This window comes from Mustela putorius, unplaced genomic scaffold (genome assembly GCF_011764305.1).
Source record: "Mustela putorius furo isolate JIRA1106 unplaced genomic scaffold, ASM1176430v1.1 tig00000224_pilon_pilon_pilon, whole genome shotgun sequence".
In the NCBI taxonomy this organism is placed as follows: domain Eukaryota; kingdom Metazoa; phylum Chordata; class Mammalia; order Carnivora; family Mustelidae; genus Mustela; species Mustela putorius.
In genome coordinates, this window is record NW_025421321.1 from 12,119,263 (window position 1) to 12,139,666 (window position 20,404).

The following is a 20,404-nucleotide window of genomic DNA, read 5'->3' on the forward strand; positions in this document are numbered from 1 at the left end:
TCTTTCTTCTGCTTTATGTTCTCATCTATCTGTATCTATCTATATCTTATAAATTTTCAAATCTTTTGCTGTAAAAACTCATGAAAAAATAATGGAAGGGAACATAATAAATGTTAACAGCAGTCACCTCTTGGAAAATTACAAAAATGGAAACTGGGAATGGGTTGGGCTTGGTGATGGGAACAGGGTTGGGGTTGGTGATGGGAAATGATAGAGAAAATGATAACATGGACTGTTTCTTAAAATTTTGGGGGCACTGATTCTTTATAATCTTCAGTACTTCCTAAATGTTCCATAACTAACATAAAAATCTACACTAAGACACACAAGTAATTTGACATGGGAAGCATGACAATCAAATCTGGCATGGATAAAATTTTAAAACTGAGTGCAAGGTTTATGATTTAGTATTTAAAAACTTACTGAAAGGCAAAATCCTCTACGTTTTTAGATTTTCAAAAATATCTAATGATACAGAATCTTGAATTGACAAACCAAGATAAATGTTACCATAATTCTCCCCCTGAAGAAATACTTAACCCCATGCAAAATTTAGTTGTTGCCATCCTGTCCTCTGGTTTGAAATACTATCCATATAGAGACTCCCCTCTTCCTGACCCCCCCCCCATTCTACATGCATATATCCAACTGCCTGCTCAAAGTCCAATCTCAACCTATCCAAGGCAGAATCCAATCTACACCCTCCAATTTGCTCCTCTACTGGTTTTCTGAAATCTCAACTAATAGCATCACCATCTTTGCTCAAAATCAGGGTCATTGTTTCTTTCTTCCCATCTAATCCATCACCAAATTGTCAGCTTTGCCACCAAAAAAGGCATCCTGAATCTGACTTCTCCCTACAACTACCAACCCAGTCCAGGCTCTCACCATCTTTCACCTAGATGACTGTAAGTCTCCCTTATTTTATCCCATTATAGCCTGTTCCCCATCTACTAGACAAATAGCAAACCCTGTCACTCCCTTGCTTAAAACCCTCCAATGGCTTACCATCGCATTCAGAATAAAATCTAAATTCCTTTCTGTGGGCTCACAGTCCAAGCAGTTAGGCCCTTGCCACTCTACCTTATCCCCTGCCATTCCCCACCACACTCAAGGGACTCACTTCAGTCTTATTGCATTCCCTCTCGTCAAATAAGCTCATTCCTGCTTGGAGACTAGTTTTTTTGTTCCTTCCTTCAAAATGCTTTTTTTATCTTGGTGATTTTCTTCTCATCATTCAAGGTCATTATTTCCCCAGTGACCTATAACTTTGTTTTGTACCCCAACGTATAACCATCACCTGAGATGGTGACTGGCACATGGGTCCTCAGTAAATATTTGTGAATGGGTGGTTGAAAAGCAGCTAAATATTCAATCAAGCTTCCTGGGCATGGAAACAGTTGTTCTGAATGATCCATACTTTTGCAATGGCAACTCCTCCCCCGTCTCCTCTCAAAAAGACCCCGATAACCAAGCATCTACCAAAAAATCTCCAACCCCAAATCTTAGAATCTGCCACAATTTAGAAGTCTGTGTTCTGTATGAGCTGTGCAAAAACAGGAAACAGAGCCTGAGCCTCACAGATATGGAGTGTTTATGTATACACACATACCAAGCAGGACTGTCCCCTTTGGAGACTTTTCACCTTGAAGCCAGCCCTGTGAGCCCTGTGTGTGCATGTGCTGGGCTACAGAATAAGCGGAGAACTGGTGTGAGTTCCCCTGTGTTAACACACTCCGAGACATGGCTCTGCCACCTCTCCTGTGAGAGTGCTGACTCACTCACAGCCTCTGTGCCTCTACCAAAAAGCAGCTTTATAGTTTTTTTTACTACAAAAATAAAGAATTAGTCTACTAAGACCAATCTCAATAAAACTGACCAAACTAGTGTTCAGTGCCAGGTAGCAAAGGCAACTTGAGATAAAAATGAATAGCAACCAGATCAAAATGGTCAAGTAAAAAGGCTCATAAACTCTGAATTTTGTCAAAGTGAAGCAAAGAATTCAAGTTCCAATATTTGTGGCTCAAGCCATTATAAATCTTATGTAAACCTTCCAATGGACCATAAGAACAGGAACAGTTTGTGGAGTATGATTATTTGAGCTCAATTATTGTTGAAGAAATATACATTTAACAATGACTCTTAATAATCAAGCTGTTTCTTCTTCAAATATTTTTTACTGTGTTTAGCTAGGAAATACTGATGCATGTTTTCTTGTTTTGAGTATATTATAAATGTGACTGTATCAGCAAAACTAAACTTTAGGTGGCTAATCAAATTTGAATAGTACAAGAATAGTGTGTGTGTGTGTGTGTGTGTGTGTGTATAGAATAAGGCCTCTATATGATTTTAAATGAGATGGTGATAATATTGTTTAAAGTAATATTAACATCATACGTGTGTGCATGTGTGAATACAGATATACACAGATAAAGAGAGATAATGAATGAATTAATGAATGCATGCAAGAAAGAATGATAATGGATAGGAATCAGACCAACCTTTCCTTGCATTGTTAATTACTTTACTATGAAGATGTTTCCAAACTTCTAAAGAATTTCCTGGTTTGTATTAAAACGCACTTCAAAAAGACCATGAAAACAGATATTTAGTTGACAAGCTACAATGGGGTTCAGAAAAAGACACAATGAATATAGACTAAGGTGCAATATCATGCTGGTGATTTTTCTTTTTTAAAACGTAAGCCACTAATTTTTTGAGAAAAAAATTTTAAACCAAAGGTTGCATATTAATATTACACACAAACTGAAACATGTGACTTTTAGCACAGTGTATACATGCTTACATAAAACTCAAATATTTACACATTTAAAACAATTTCCATTTAACATATGAAAGTTCTGAAATACATAAAAGCATTAATATTTTCTATAAAACTACAATTAGAACATCAATTTGCTACAAGCATATAAAACATCAAGTGCTTTCTTGGAGTTTCAAGTTTCCTCTTTAAAACAAGATCTTGCTTGCATATATCATCTTTCTCCAGTAATCAGTAAGGACTTTTTTTCCCAAGAGATTATTTTCCAGATACATTATAAGCTCAAGAAAACGGACCCAACAATTATGCAATATAATTATGTCGTAACAACTTAATTGCACATATGCTTTAAAGTAGGTTTGGATGACGTTCTCAAACACTTTGGTATATGTTCCTTAGGGACTTCTATTAGAAATAACAGGAATTTTAAGTCCCCTCAATCCCCATTTTGCTTTAAAAATGGACAAGTCTTTGGTTAAAGTTCTGTATTTTGGGCATTTATGATTAATAAAAATGGTCCCCAAACCAATAAATGGCGCTGATGTGATATCAGTTCACAAGACTTCATTTAACTTGTTTCTGATGAAGTGGAAGGCTAAAGATATCCATTTATTATAACACATCATTGATAGTTTCAATCTTCCATTTATACGCAGAGAAATCAATAGGTGAGTCAGTATTTCTCTGTCATTTTGTGTTATAATCTAAACTGTACAGTAACTGCAGTAACTAGAGCTACTGTTCCACAGTATATGTGATGACAATTGGAAAGATGAGTAGCATTAAATTTAGAGTTAGCTTACCGAGAATAAGTCAGTATTAGACTGTACAGTAATTCTGCATTAACTATAGTAGGTTGGCAGGTAATGCTTATTTAAAAACCCCATACCATTCCATTTACAAGAGAAATTGTTGCAAATGTATAAAACAGCAGATATACAAGAACACCAAACATACTTTATTAGCACAAAAAAGCAGCCATAACAAGGCACAGCAAGCAGAAACGTACATTAGCAGTCAAAGGGTTAGTGTTGCATACAAATATAGCTTTTCTTTTTTGTAGCCTTGGCAATAGCCATCAGGATGTAAAAGAACTTTCTGTAGCAGCAGGTAAGGAAACCAAGGAGCACTCACCAGTGGTACAGAGCACATTAACAAAAAGACACAAAAATGGATTTGACTAGTGCAAAATGTCTAGGACAGAACTGTAAATTCAGTTCAATACTAAGAAGCAAACACTAGGACTTGGTATTACTTCCAAAATAGCTCACTTAATTAGTATTGCATAATATTCTAAGTGACAAAAAGGTGCTAAGTAAAGTTATTTACAGATACAACAGTTGTACAGTACCTTTTAAATCTGCAATTAGGGTTTCGGATTTTCCATTAGAAATTAACTGCACTGAAATTCTACAAATTGTACTTAAGCAATTCAGCTACGAGCGTTTACAACAAAGAGCTAAATAGTGCCGTCCAAATTGTTCACTGCAGTTTAAAAATCATCTCAACATCAGCAACCACCGCTGTTATCATATACGGACTTGTTTGGGCATCTTCTAGTCTCACGTTCTTCATGGTTCACAAACACATCATGGGCACAGGAAAAGATCCAACTTTAAATAATCAACAAGTAGACCACACATACTAACTTAAGAACTCACACACAGGACTACATTGCAGCTCTTCCCAATGTGTTTTACGTTAAAGCACTCATTCAAAATAAAATGAATACCTAAGGCCTTGAAATAAATCAACTACTAACTTTATAAGCCTGAACTTTTAAAAGCAACTATTTAGAAAACCTGGTTGGCTTAACAGTACCTTTTGCAGAAGAGACAGGAGACTGATTATAAACTCTATCAACACTTAAGTGAACTGCACTCTGCCCCTGTGGCCAGAAAATTGCATTTTTCTTTTTTCTTCAAGGAAGGCAGTCTTTATTTTTTGGACTTCCAAAGCTTGATCTATAGTAACTACAAACAGCGCTACTTTTGGAAGGTTATAGAAAAATTCTTAGAAAAAATAACAATTTCAAACATTAGTCACACTGTTGAAATACTCTTCCAATATTAATAATTTGTTCTTCAGTAAGAAATAGAATTCTTCATAACAAATGCCCCCGAGTTGCTTCACTCAATTCCAACAGTCATTATAAACCAAACTGTTCGCTCGATCGACAAAATGCCTTCGCAGCCTTACTGAACACCTGTAGCTCTGTCCTCTGTTGTCTCAAATAGGCACCACATTTATCTGAGGAAGTAACAGCAGATCGCATCTGACAGATACTAACACTAAGCCTACATACTGCACTGAAAGACACCTAACACTGACACGTGTGCTTGCTATAGGTGTACTGTCTGGTGCACAGAAAAGCAGATCTAGATAAGGCCCACTGGGGGCAGGAGAGTTTACTTCGCCTTGACTGGTTCTCGTTCTAACCAGCGAACTCTAACTTTTTGCTTGTAATGATACTCTTTCAAAAAATCCTGCAACATTGATGGTAAAGGAAGCCCATCAATTCCATCATATGTAGTGCATCTACAGATTACTGCACGGCAGATATACTGCAGGCTAAAAGGGAAAGTCCTGTTTAGTGATATAGTAAGCAAGGGTTCAAAAAACATGCAAGAACTGGGATCTTTATAATGTTCCAAAAGTCCTGTTACAGTGGAGGAGTGAAATACACAAGGGTCGTGGGCGTCAAAACTAAAGTTGTGATTCCACTGTTCAATTCGGGCATGCAGGGACCTGTTGTAGCGACGGAAGCTCACAGAGAAGAGGTAGTCCTCTTGCGCAGAGTCCCTGAGCAAGAATGTGCCTTCAGGTTTCCCTTCAAGGAGGGCTTCCGCTTCGTAACGGTCCATCACTCCCCAGTAACAGGGATTCCCTGTAATCTGGAGCAAGTCAGGCACGAGGCAGTGTATGTAATCGATCTGCGTATGGACTTTCCAAGCTCCCTGTCTGCTAACGTGGGCATGGCTGTCTCCGGACACCTGACGTTGCTTCTGCCTACGTGACTGCAGACACAGGGTGGTAGTGTCCTCTTCTGAGTCACAATTAGCTTGTGGAATTGCACTACTGTCCCCACTTACTTCAGTCATTCCAGGAGCTAACTTTGGTCCCAGTTTATATAACGGATTAACCTGTGCGGTGGCTTCAAAGGTATGTATTTGTGCATTGGGCGGAGGGTCAACCCCCTCTTCAATACTGAGCCGTCTTCTCTCTCGAAGCCTATCTTCTTCATCTTCCGTGGAAACCAAGGATGGATCAAACGTATCAAAAAATGTCGAGTGTGGGCTCACAGGGGCTGTATGCTGTTTAATCAAATGCCATTTTTGGGCTAAATCTGAGCCAGCAGGAAAAGGGCATTTCTCAAGCATTAATTCAGAAAGGTGTATTTTTCTTTTATTAGAAAAGAGGGGTTTTGACTGCTTGCTGTAAGTTCTCATGGGAAAACACAAGCCTACAGTGTCCTGCAACCTCTGTCTCAGAGAGCGGCTCCCCACAGTTCTGCTGGACACGCTGTCCATGTCATGTACAGAGCTCACACCATACCGCCTCTCTCTCCTTTGAAGTCCGCTTCGAGTTCTACTGAACTTTTTATCAGTATCCAATGAACTCTGTGTCTTTGTGGAACAGGAATGTTTTTTCTTCCCACCCCATGGAGCATGCCGAGAGTAGGAATCCCTTCTTGCAAGTCTCGCTCCTGGGGTGACACAGGAATCATTATCCTTTTCAATGCTTATTTCAACAATCTGAGGAATTTCAGTGGCACAGTTTTGGTTTCTCCTTGAAGAATTCTTGGAAGGGCTTAATCCCAGTTGTAAGGCAACGTTTTCTCTTAAGGGACTGCTTTGTTGCTGAGGAGCCGAGTCTCCTGTACTGATGTTTCTCTCTTTCACAGACAAACATCTATTGGAGTTCATGTCCACATTTTCACTACGGCTCCCTCCCTCGTGACTGAAGAGATTCTGACACCTGTATTTGAAGTTATTCCACATCTTTCCCACTTTATCCATTGATTATAATATCTAAAGACAAAATAGGAAGAGGAGAAACTGGAGTTAAGGTGGTGCGTGCAAACACAACTGACAGCAAACCCCACGCCCACCCCGCAATTGGAAATTTTGGTGATGCTGGTCAGGAACGACCCCCCTTCCATGCCCTGCTGAAACAAGGAGGCAGACACTCCTGGGAGCTGCTGGTAGTCCTAAGGTCGCCGGCCCTCTGCCCTCCCGCAGCACTCAGTGCACCATTAGTCAGGCCTTTCCTCACTCCCCATTTCGTTTCAGGCGGAATACCCAGCTCTCGCAGGAAAAGAAACAAACCCTCTCAATTAAACTCTGGGTTCTTTTTCCCACGCATCAACCTAATTTCATCATGACACTGATTTCTGTGTCCTTACTACAAATAATTTGGGCACTGCCTCAAGTATTACCGAGGGAAAATATGTTCTGTATTGCTGAAATGGATCTGTATTCCACTGCTCCAAAGTTGAAATCAGGACATTTGTGTAACACATCAAGATTAGTTAAAAAATCCCGAGATAATATTCTTCCCTATTTCACTTACCAACTGCTATATTCCACTCATCTGGCAATGTAAAGCTTACAGATCAATCACTTGTGAAAATTCAGTACCTTCCCTCCCTACTCTGCAATGTATTAAATTTTTTCTGTGATTTTAAAGAAGCAGTTTGAGTAGAAAGGCAAATTAGGAGGAAATAAAGAAAATATTTAGATTTAAATGGAAAGGTGTCTTTCAGCTTCCCAATTCTTTATCCCGGAAGAGCGTGGAAATAATAAAGTAACAGAAAAGGCTATGATACTGAAGTAATTAACAAAATAAAAGAAAAAATATGTATTTTGGCATCTGTTATTTTTGCTCCTTAAAAAAACAAAAAAAACAAAACAAAAAACACTGAGAGCAGATTATTGCACTTCACAAATAAATTTACGACTCTAACACAGACTGGCTCATTCAATAAAAGCCAACATTCTAGAAGAAAGAGAAAAATGTAAACTTAAAGTTCAGCTGGTTTTTTGTCCCAACAGAATAGCAGATTTTTTTTTTTTAAAAAACATCTCTCTTTCTATTTTGCCACTTAATAAGTATGGCACACCCCCTCCCAATTTTTTGTTCATGTTTATTATCTCATCATGTACTACTTTTCAGTTTAGAATCAGTACTGGAAAACTGTGTTTTTTTTTTTTTTTTTAACAGTGATGAGAGGCATTAGAGATGATTCTCCCATTGCTGTGATTAATATTCTTTGTGATAAATACCTGGATTTTCAAGACATTGACTAGGGTTAAGACGACAATAAAAAATAAACTTTATGTATTTCGTTCTAGTTTCTTCCAGAAAGGGGTCCTGGACTAATTATAATGCCAACATAGAGAATTTAAGTCTATGAGTTCATAAAATACACCTTCAGATTATTCTTCACTGCAAGCATACCGCTAGGTATATAGGAGTTTGCATGGTAGGTGGTATATATATTCTACTATAATCTGTTAGATGGATTGGATTTAAATCTTTAAATCTTAATAAACTCTATCAGAACATCTGTCTCCTCCCCTTTGCAAATATCTTTTTTGTAAGCTTTTTTTTTGAAGTTTACGCTATTTGAACATGACATGCCTTGTTGTTATCACTTCTTTTTTTTTTTTGACATTAAGATTCTGTCCTTTGCTCACAGTTCATTTACACATGGGGCTAATCCCTGCCTTATTCTTGGTGACTCCAACATCTTTGTAGATGTACTCTTCCAATATCCTCAGTCCCTTCTAATCTACTTTTCTTCTCAGTTCTTTCTTTCTTTAAGATTGTATTTATTTATTTGACAGAGAGAGCAGGGGCAGGGGGAGCGGCAAGCAGACAGAGAGGGAGAAAAAGCAGGCTCCCTGCTGAGCAGGGAGCCCAATGTGGGGCTCTATCCCAGGGCCCTGGGATCATGATCCAAGCAGAAGGCAGATGTTTAACTGACTGAGCCACCCAGGTGCCCCTCAGTTCTTTATTTTTAAGCTGCTTTTTAAAATCTACCTAATTCATATATTTATACAGGTCTACCTTGGAGATAGAATTATAGGATTGGTTCCAGACTATGAAATAAAGTGAGTACTGAAATAAAGCAGGTCAAATGAATTTTCTGGTTTCCCAGTGCACAGAAATGTTTACATGACATTGTGGTCTATTAAGTGTTCAACAGTAGAAGGTCTTAAAAAAAAAAAAACCCAAAAACCCAATGTATATACCTTATTAAAAAATGCTTTATTGCTAAAAATGCTAACCAGTTTTCAGTAAGTTGCAATCACCATAGATCACCATAACAAATATAATAGCAATAATAATAATGAAAAAGCTTTAAATATTCCAAGAATTACCAAAATGGGGCACAGAGACATTGGGCAAATGCTGCTGGAAATAACAGCACCGACAGACATGCTGGACAATACCTCAGACCTTCAAGTTAAAACATACAGTCTCTGCAAGGTGCAATAAAGTGGAATGTGATAAAATGAAGTATCCTACAGTCTATTTTTCAAAAGGTGTCCTTATTTTCAAAAGATACCCCACCTCAAGCTCTGACTGACCCCCTTCGATAAATTTCTCCAGGCTCTACCTCTAGTTCTATCCAAGGTAAAAGAGCAATAGTCAGGAGGATCCTGAGCATACAGACTGAACAAGTATCCCAGTGTTCTGCTTTATAATTCACCTTCTGAACAAACCGGTTCCTCTCATGCTTGAGCCAGCAATATAAATTGCTTTGTCTCCTTTTAACATCCTCATTTGCAAGCATTTATACTGTTTTCTCCATTCTGTTAATTTCTAGCTACCTGCCTCTACCAAAAATTTGTTAACCCATTAGGCTTACTTCTTGTGGGTTTATGCTTTATATATTTTTTTATTCCTTTAATTTTAGTTGGGTTCCAGGAATAAGTAGAGTTAAAATGCCAGTGTTCAATAGGACATTTAACAGGAAAGTCCCCTTTTCACTGTTAAAGAGAGTGAATAGTACACCACACAGTCCCCCCTCCCCCAGATGAGTGATTCTTTCCAAATGGAGAAATACCAATTTCACCCCCTGGAGGGAGGGATCCACACAATAAACACTGGCTACATAATAAATCACCTGGAAGGCTTCTGAAACTACCTGATACACAAGCCCCTCCTAAGAGACTGTGATCTCACTGGTTTGGAGATGGGTCTGGACACTGCTGTTTGTTTTTTGTTTTTGTTTTTTTAAATAAGCTCTTTGGGCGATTCTACAGTAGAGAAGGAAAACCACTGACTAAGGATACTGCAGCCACAGGCTCCAATGGTAGCTCTGAAAAAGAGAAGTAAAAAGGACACTGCTCCAGGGCAGTTGGCAGGATGTGAGTAGTTCTAAATAAACTACCTACCACAATCTCATCACTGTTTCTCTTGGTCTTATTTTTGCCATGTACCCAAGAAGCCTGCAGAGTCTTAAGAAAGACTGTCTATAGCAGTGCTTCTATAACCATCTAGAATGAAGAGGCAAGTTCTCTTTTTAATTTCGCAGACCAATTCTTTTGTAAAACAAGTATAAATTATTCGGAAAAATGAAATGTAAAAAAAGACATTTGAAATATAAGTGCCAATTTTCTTATTGGACTGAACAGAAATAAAAAAACTATCAAACAGCTATGAAATATTTTAAATGCTTACTTTTAATTCCTGTACTTAATTTGTCAGAGACTGGCAACAAACTGTACACATGTTCATGGCCCTTGTTCTGAACAGCTCTCATCTGGAGCGTGCTATCCAACACATGTGGTCACTGTGCCCCTGAAATGTGGCTTGTGCCACATACTAAAATGACTAATAGTTTGTATATAATTGGCTAAATACATTATTAAAATTAATTTCTCTGCTTTTTACTTTTTAAATGTGGCTACTAAAAGATTAAATATTACATGTATGGTCCAAATTGTATTTCTATTGGCCAGTACTCATCTAGAACAGGGGTCAACAGACCATAGCCCAAGTGGACAGATCTGGCTTATGGCCTGTTTCTGTATGGACCCCAGCCAAGAATGGTTTTTACATTTTTAAAGGGGTTTAAAAAAAAAAAAAAAAAGCAACCCACAAAGAACATTCGACAGAGACCACATGTCTGCAAAGCCTAAAATATTTTCTATCTGGCCTCTTACAGAGGAAAGTTTGCTGACCCTAGTCTAAAGTATGTAAGATTATAAACCATACCGCTGTAAACACCAGAAGCCTGTCTTCTTCACGTTTAAAAGATAAATTCCAGGGCAATTTAAAGATATTTGATAAGCAGACCATATCTGAAAGATGACTGTCCATTTTAGTTTTGTAGAAGTTGTATAAACAAGTGGGACCTGCAGAAAACACGTGTATGTGCCAGGTTACAGAAGGCAGTTTCTGACTCTGAACCTGTGGTGCAGTTTCATAGAGCATGAAATTCTGTGTATTCTCCAATCCTCATCTCTGCTGTGAGATTGCATTGTGACAAAATATTCTAATTTAAAGAAGGACTATTATGCTTCCACATCCCTTGGGGACAGAAAGCTGCCCTTTCTTGATGTGGGGAATGCCGTGTGGGTGGCTGTGATACTGCAAAGAATAAAACACTGACACAATTCAGAGAAAAGTCCAAGTAAGAAGAATCAGGAAGGCACTTCCATGATCTTAGTATTTACAATGTCAGTTTTGAGGTTCTTTGGTTTGGTTTGTCATTAAATTTTTGAAAAGCGTATTCAGCTGAAACCTTTTGAGACCTAACTTACAAGTCTAGTACTTTAGGGCTTTATATGAAGTCACACAAGACTTAAAAAAGTGTTATATTTCAAAGGTACTGATTCTAGAATATAGGTGCAACAGCCATTACCAGCTTTCACATTTCTACACCGGCACAGCTAGCCTTAAAACTATTCAAAGCAAATTTCTAAAACGTCATTGCTTCCTCCAAGGACTATCATAATTTTTTTTTTTTTTAAAGATTTTATTTATTTATTTGACAGAGAGAGATCACAATAGGAGAGAGGAAGGGAAGAGATCACAGAGAGAGAGGAAGGGAAGCAGGCCCCCTGCTGAGCAGAGAGCCCGATGTGGGACTCGATCCCAAGACCCTGAGATCATGACCTGAGCCGAAGGCAGCGGCTTAACCCACTGAGCCACCCAGGCGCCCCAAGGACTATCATAATTTAAAACTGGTTTTATAATTGTTATAAGTTGAAGAGTTTCTGTTGAAAAATGATACCTGACAGGATAAGCTACAAATCAAAATTATGGAAAATTAGAGGTCAAATTCCATTACTACGAAAATTTACATATATAAAAAAATAAGGACTATAGGTAATGGCCCTCTTCATGCCAAGTAGTATCTTTTACAAAATTTCCACAGAAAAAAATAATTGAAACAGTTCCTGGGGTTCATTTCAATGGGACTTAACCCATACTTTATTAGAAATCAATTAAATTCAGTAAGTTTTAAGACTACATGGCCTGCCACAGTGGTAAAGAGGAGGACTATAACCCAACCCACAGCCCTCTTCTCCTCCAATTCCATCTTAATTATTTAGTCATGGTAATTCCTATCCAGTGAAAAGTCTCAGTCACACAGACACATGGATTGATTCAAGTCTTTCTGCACCAACTTCAGTCAGGTATGAGAGGCAGTTTAGGAGATACAAATTTTAATTGATATTTTGGTGGTACTTTCAATAATTTTTAGAAAGAGATAATATAATGTTTAATATTAAGAGTGAGCCAGAGGGCGCCTAGGTGGCTCAATGGGCTAAAGCCTCTGCCTTCGGCTCAGGTCATGATCTCAGGGTCCTGGGATCGAGCCCCACATCGGGCTCTCTGCTCGGCGGGGAGCCTGCTTCCTCCTCTCTCTCTCCTGCCTCTCTGCCTACTTGTGATCTCTCTGTCAAATAAATAAATAAAATCTTATTAAAAAACAAAAACAAAAACAAAAAAAACGTGAGCCAAAAATCCAGGGATGCATGGTTGTCATAGCTATAGTCCCTTAAAGAATCAGAGAACCACTTGGGCTTTTTAAAATGCTATTTTATTTATTGATTTATTTATTGACTTATTGGCAGGGAGGAGAGAGGAAAAGGGAAGGGAGGGGAGGGGGAGGATAGGGAGAGAGAGAATCTCAAGAAGGCTCCACACACAGCATGGAGCCCAACACGGAGCTTGATCTCACAACTCTGAGAACATGACCTGAGCGTGAGGAATTGGACACTTAATACAATGAGCCACCTAGATGCCCCCAAAATGTTATTTAACCGTTACTTATACACTCTATTGTGACATGGTCTGTATTATCTAACTGGATGCATATTTACTTTTTATACTGCTATCTAATATTATGTTCAACTGTATAAAATTACTGTCTTGTTGGTAATAAATGGTCATATAATTTACTTCATATAGTTTATACTTTTACAACACACACAATATATTAATATAGTAGACCATGAACATATGCATTCAAAAAAGGTGAGGCCCAATGATCTACGACACCCAGATATTCCTGTTCTCATGGTTTGAGTTATACTTTTACTTAGTTACGTTAGCTTCCAAAACAGGTCATATTATTTATACTAATTATTGTAATTATGTGATTTGTTAATCAACCTAATGAAATGTGGAGGAGTGGGAGACTGTGTTGAATAACTTTGAAATAGTGAATAAAAAGGGAGATACCCATTATATGTTAAAGATAAAAAATAAAATTAAGTAAAATAAGAGAGGAAAAAAAGGGCAATACCCCCGATGAATTAGGTCTAAGCAAGAAAACAGTAAAGAATTACTGTTAACAAAACAAAAAAAATCCCAATTAGAAAAAATATTGCAAGGAATACTACAAGGAATTCTAAAGTCAGAATGCATCATAAGAGTTCGAATTTTTGTTCTACTTAAAGAACCCAAACTGGAAATCTTAGATGATACATTGTGGGTGTGGTTTCTACAAGGAAAGCAATATACAACTGCAACTAGTGAGCCTACTCTCAAAAGAAAAGATTTTGGCTCCTTAATAAAAAGTCTGACAAATGAACATGCAGTCTTATTCTTGAAGTTAGAGTAAAATATTTAAGGTATATATCTTTTTCTATATCCCTTCTTGCTTTATTAGACTTTGCAGACTACTGGTCTTAATTGAATCAGATAAGAGGTCTTCCTCAATAACCATTTAATTAAAACTTATAGTAGTGCCAGCAGGGTGTAGTACAAAGTCCTAGAAGTACTGAGACATGACCTAGTTTGAGGGATGGTGAGCAAAGATGACCTCTCTCTGAGGAGATGAGATTTCAAAATTCTGTCCTTGAAGGATGAATTAGGACTGTGTTTTACAGGCAGAGTGAACAGCATTGCAAACAAGCCCAGGCAGGAATGGGCAAAGCCTGAATAATGGCTAAATGAACAGAGACTAGCAAGCGAACGAAGAATGCACAGGTGAGGCTGAAGGGGTAAGCTCTGGAATCCAGGATCAGAGAACAAGACAGAAAGCTATTACTGCCCTGAAGACTACTGCAGTGTATACATAAGAGGTCGACTGGATAGTGAAAGTGAAAATGGATATGGAATGTTAAGAAGTCAAATCTACAGATTAATGATTGACTGGAAACTAAGGAATGAAGAAGAGACAGGTGTCAAAAAAAAAAAAAAAAACAAAAAAACCCCACAACCCTGCCAAGTGTCTGGTTTGGGAAAATGGGTGAATGAACACATTATTTCAGAAACAGGAAACACAATAGACAAAGCAATTTGGGAAGTGAGGGGTTGGTGAAAGTAACTATTTTCAAGTTAGGAAATGCTGCAGTTGAGTCCCCCCCATTGCGATATCTAAGTGAAGCCTCACTGGTCCATTAGTGTAGATTCATATAATGGATTACTACATAGTAGGCATGACCAACTACAGCTGTTTGCATCTACATGTGAATCTCAAAAGCAAAATGCTTAGAGAAAGAAACAATATAGTCAATATGTACATCTGAACCAATATACTCTAAAAAAAATAAAAGGATTTTATTTGTTTATTTGAGAGAGAGCATGAGCAGGGGGAGAGGCAGACAAGGAGCGGAGGAAGAGAGAAACAAGCAGATCCCCTCACTGCGCAGGAAGCCCCATGCCGGGCTTGATACCATGACCCAGATATCACACCCTAAACCGAAGTCAGATGCTTACATGACTGAGCCACCCAGGTGCCCTTGAATTAATTTACCTTTTAATCAGGCAAATCCCTGTCTTTAGGCATATATGGATAAATAATAAAAATGTAAAAACCAAGAAAATGGCTTTCTATTGAAGGGAAGCATAAAGAATTAGAAAGAGGCACTCAGGAAGCTTTGAAAACACTGAGGGAGGCAGTCAGTGTACCTGGCTGGGTCAGTAGGTGAAGTATGCAACTCTTGATCTCAGGGTCAGGAGTCCAAAACCTTGTACTGGGCATGGAGCCTACTTAAAAAAATAAAAGAATAAATAAAGAATAAAACACTGGTAATTTTCTATTTCTTAGCCTGGGTGATAGGTACGTGGTTTCACTTATTAACTACTCTTTAGACTGATTTACATTTTATTCATTCTTTTCTGTGCATGACACACTGCATAATAAGAAAAATTTAAATTATGCAGGTCACATTTTGACCATAATGGGAATAACCAAATATTAAACAAAACAACCACTAGGAAAATATAAAGCTCACAACTCAAGTTAAAGAGGGATCCAAAACTGCAAAGTATAGGCCATTTAGAAAACTGCATATTCATATATTGGGAATTTTTTTTCTACATGTCAATTTGGTGATCTTTATTAAAATGATTAATTTTAAACAGATTTCTCCAATGTGGTAGAAGGGTCAGCCATCTTTTTCTGAAAAGGGCCATATAACAAGTAAGTGTTTTAGGCTTTCCAGGCCATTTGTTCTCTATGGCATCTACTGAACTCTGCCATTATAGCCTGAACACAGCCACAGAAAGTAAGTACATGAGTAAGTATGACTGCATGTCAATAAAACTTCATTTGTGGTTAGTGAAATTCAAATTTCATGTAATTTTCACTTGCTTTTTTTTAAAAAAAAAAGATTTTATTTATTCATTTGACAGACAGAGATCACAAGTAGGCAGAGAGGCAGGCAGAGAGAGAAGAAGGGAAGCAGGTTCTCTGCTCAGCAGACAGCCTGATGCAAGGCTCACTCCCAGGACCCTAAGATCATGACCTGAGCTGAAGGCAGAGGCTTTACCCTCCTGAGCCATCCAGGCGCCCCTAATTTTCACTTGTTACAAAATTCCTTTTCTTCTGATTTTTTTTCAACCATTTAAAAATATAAAATCATCCTTACCTCACTAGCTATACAAAAACAAGTGGCAAGCCAGATCTAGCCTCTAGGTCATTGTTTACCAACTTCTGATATGACACAATATAACACTTTTGATATTACATTTACTAAAACTAGTGGTCATTCATTCTATGGAACAATTCAGGGAAACATCAATCTAAGAAGATCATTTTAAGTATGTAATGATAAAGGTATATGGATGGTTCCTAGAGCATAATAGTGGAGTAAGTACAAACTATTTCTTGTAAAAATGAAACACATACATACATATTATGAAAGAGTTGAAACACTACGTAAACTACTGAAAAGTCTAACCTCACCTGAAGTTCCACCGCCTTCGCCCCAAGAGAGGACCACTGTTATGTTAGTATGTGTTCTCTCTCTCTCTCTCTCTTTTTAAAGATTTTATTTATTTGAGAGAGAAAGTGAGAGAGTGAGCAAGCACATGTGGGGATGATGGGGGAAAAGCAGAGGGACAGGGAGAAGAGGACTCCCAACTGAGCAAGGAGCCAATGCTCCATCCCAGGACCCTGGGACCATGACCTGAGCCAAAGGTGGATGCTTAATCAGTTGAACCACACAGGCACCCTAGTATGTGTTCTCTTTTATGCAAGAGGATGTACATAAGATTCTTTTACAATTAAAAAAACTTCTCCATCTTTACCCTTCCCCATTTCTTGAAAAATGTATTTTTTTTTTAAATTAGGTATGTCAGAGATAGGATCAGAAAAATAAAAGAGAAAAATGCCTGGCAGCTATGTTTTTTAAACTGACAAATCCAAGAGTCTTTGAAGTAAGCAATAAAACAAACATAAAAAGCCAAAAACCAACAACAGGCAAACATCTACAAAACTGAAAACATAATAATAATGATGATGACACTGATGGGCTGAGGATATGATTTCCATTACTGAATGCTAACATGTGCCAGGCACTGACATAAAAATTTTACTTCTTCTGACAGCCCTGTGAGTAAAAATGCTCTCAATTTTATAGATGTAGAAATTAATACAACTGAGAGATTAGTAATACCCTTGGGGTGAGTTTCTTCCATTATTATCAGACTGTTCAGGTTTTCTCTCTTCTTGAATACAGTTTAGACCTGTACACTAACACCTCTATGTCCAAAAAGTGTTGTTACAAAGCTCTTTTAAAATCTCAAGGAATACATCATTTCTATATTTTTATAACTATCATAGAGCAAGAAAAGGATGGAACCGATATTAAAAGCTGACAAAGCCAGCAAATACATAGTCAAAAGAGAATTACTAGCTGTTCCATTTTGGTTGTAATGAGTGGAACAATACTCTGACCAAAAGAATGTGCAGCAAAAGGTCTATTCATAGGCTTGCTGTGAATATTTTGCTGTCTATTCTGTGCCTATGAATGAATAAAATCTGAAAAAAAAAAAAAAAAAGGGGATGTGTTTGAAACCACATGCCTAATTTCAAGGGTTGAAGCTTAAGAATTCTTATACTATTTTCTGCATATTAAGAGAAATACAATAGTCCATTTAGAAAAAGACATCAAATTAGGATTCAAGTCATAGCATTAGACTGCATTAATACCTTTCCCCAAAAGATAAGTTAAGGATGATTTCTTAAAAAAAAAAAAAAAGGGCAAATAAAATTTGCATCTCCATTTCTCAAATTTTACTCATACAATTCTAACTTCCAGTGTAGGAGGGAGCTCCAGACCATCAAAATCCAATTCTTAAACCAAATCACTTGCAGAGACGCTGTCTACTTTTTGCTCCCAGGAGCAAGGGCACAGGGATGAGACAGTCTAAGTGGAAATAGGGGAGGCCAGGAGGTTCAATTCCAGCTTTACCACTTCAGAATGCTGTAAACTTTGATGTATTCATACTTGGATAAAATTCTGAACCAAATTTCTCTCCTGGTAAAATGAGGATAACAACACCTACCTCTTGGGTTGGGTATGAGGATTTGAAGCCACATCTATTAAAGCCTTTGACACATGACACACTCAAAAGACAGGAGGCTTCAAAAATGTTACCAGTAGTATCTAGCATAGAACTTTAGTTTTTCTTTCTTTTAAAAAATAATTATCCTATTCAGTTTTGGGTCATGACAAAATGTCAGTATTTTCCAATTCTGTCAGATTCCAAATTCTATTAACCATTTAAACTTCTGTATGATTTCCTAGGAAACACTACAGGGATTTCAATGTTCCGTAGCAGCTGAAGCTATAGTTCATCTACAGCCTAAACGAAGCATAGTTAATCTGTATAGTACTGGGCAAGGCCCAGGAACATAGTCCTCATTCATTTTTTTTTTTTTTGCTCCAAAATTCCTTCTTAGTCTATAAAAAGAGTACCACATTTAAATTTTACCATACAGATACTGACCCTAGAGAAGCGTAAAATCCTAATAAGTTATACCTCATTTTCTATGGAGAAAGCATCTTATGTAATGAACTAACAAATATACCATTCACTGAAACACATCTTATCTGGCTGGCATTATTGGCAGAGTGTGGTGGAACACAAGGAACATATGCTTTAGCTTCAGAGAAGCCAAAAATCAAATTCAAGCACTCTGCTAGCTGTGTGAAATCTAAGTCTCAGCGTTTCCATCTAAAAATAAGAACAATTACCTTCTCTTACACGGGTTTCTAAGAGGATAACATGATAATAGGTAAGTACAGCTGAATATCATAGGGGCTCAAAAATGGTAACTTCTGTTTTTCAACCAATCCAAGGCAAGAGAAGGTACGTTTTGGTGATAGCAAAAAGCAAAGCTGTTTTATGTCTGGGGAGAGATGATTGGTGAGTTAGTCTTGCCTTTATCTCTATCTCCTTTCAAGGATGTCCCCTCAGACACCTCGGGCACCTTCCGTAAGCACTGGAACAGTGTGTGTTTCCTAGTGTAAACGCTCCTCTACAGATGGGCATCAACAACCCAGCTCCACATCTCCCTCAATGCTAAAGGCAGCTACAAACAAAAACCAACAACGCTAAACAACTCTCAGCTGAGAAACTGAGTGGAGCAAGGGGACTACATCCGACTAGCCTTAATCCAGAAAAGAATCTCTGATCTGGGGAAGAATTTAACAATGAGCTCAATGAGCTCATTGTGATCCTACTAATAATTTATAAAGAATATTCAGTTACTATTGGTAAGTGAGCAATTGTAATCTGGGCCATTTCCTTCTCTAGGAAAGGCAACCATTTTTACAAACCCTGCAGTTTAGTCTCATCAGAAATACGAAGACTCTAAGGACAAAAATAAGATGATTTTTTGGATAACAATACTTTACTTTTATCCTTTTATTTTCTATCATAAGCTACTTAGAATACATTTATTCTCTGTATATAAACTGAAAGGGCACTATTCTCTTCTATGCCAAATTTTAGGTCTGTAGAAAACTAAGGGTCTTTAAATAATTTGAGAGCTTGTAATAAATCCAAGAAAGAAAGAAAGAAAACAAACATAATTAGGACAGCTTCAATGTTCTTGATCTAGATTGTCTACCAGCTTAAAAAAAAGAAAATTTGAACATTATGAAATTAGTCTATTCTTTAGAAAGATATTTGGGAGGGGTCTTGGGAGAAATAAAAGCAAACAAGGATACCTTTTAACCACTTAAGAAAAACTAAAGTCAAAAGAAACATTTTGACCAAAATTATAGACTAGGAACTCCAAGGAATATATCCCAGTTTTGTGTTATGTATTACCATGTGACATACAATTTAATTTTTTTTTAAATAGGGCAATTAGACAATGATTTAGCTCATTAACAGAACTGAAATAAAACGTCACCTATCAGAAGCTGAGAAATTAGTAAGCTGAAAAATGATTAAAAAAAAAACCCTCAATTTAACATTTATTGATACCACATGTGGAACACTTCATAAAGCTGAAGTTCTCAGATGAGAATACTTAAAGCCCTTGCTCTACCCACCCTTACTCTAAGCCAATCCACAGTTTAAACAAAGAATATATTCTCTGGACACCAAGTGCATGACAGCAGAGAACTGCAAGCTAGAAATGGGGGCAGGAGTTCAAGAGAAGAGAGGTGCTGTGTGCTTGCACATTGACAAGACCAAGAGAACACCACAACCATGAGAAAGCACAATAGTCTAGGGCCATGAACCATAGAGATACATAAGACATAAAGAAGGGACAAGTAGAGATATAAAATAAAGATTTAAAAGATAAAAGACCATTAAGAACAACTTTAAGCCAATAAATTTAAAAACTTAGAATGGCTAGATATTTTGAAAAGTATAAATTTCCTAAACTGACTCAAGGAGAAATTA

General features: G+C 37.4%; 1 protein-coding gene across 3 annotated transcripts in view; it reads right to left on the reverse strand.

Annotated features, from left to right (window-relative positions):
• Positions 1-2,590: 2,590 nt before the first annotated feature.
• The window catches only part of SOCS5 (suppressor of cytokine signaling 5), a 62,251-nt gene continuing 44,437 nt past the window's right edge, over positions 2,591-20,404 (reverse strand). For 2 of the 3 annotated variants that reach the window (XM_004753006.3, XM_004753005.3), the window contains exon 2: positions 2,591-6,813. In XM_004753006.3, coding sequence (XP_004753063.1) covers positions 5,191-6,801 — 1,611 coding nt within the window. In that variant the 5' untranslated portion in view covers positions 6,802-6,813 and the 3' untranslated portion in view covers positions 2,591-5,190. Of the gene's footprint in view, positions 6,814-15,163; positions 15,186-20,404 lie in introns of those variants that run through there. The other variant, XM_045077734.1, reaches the window with a different exon arrangement.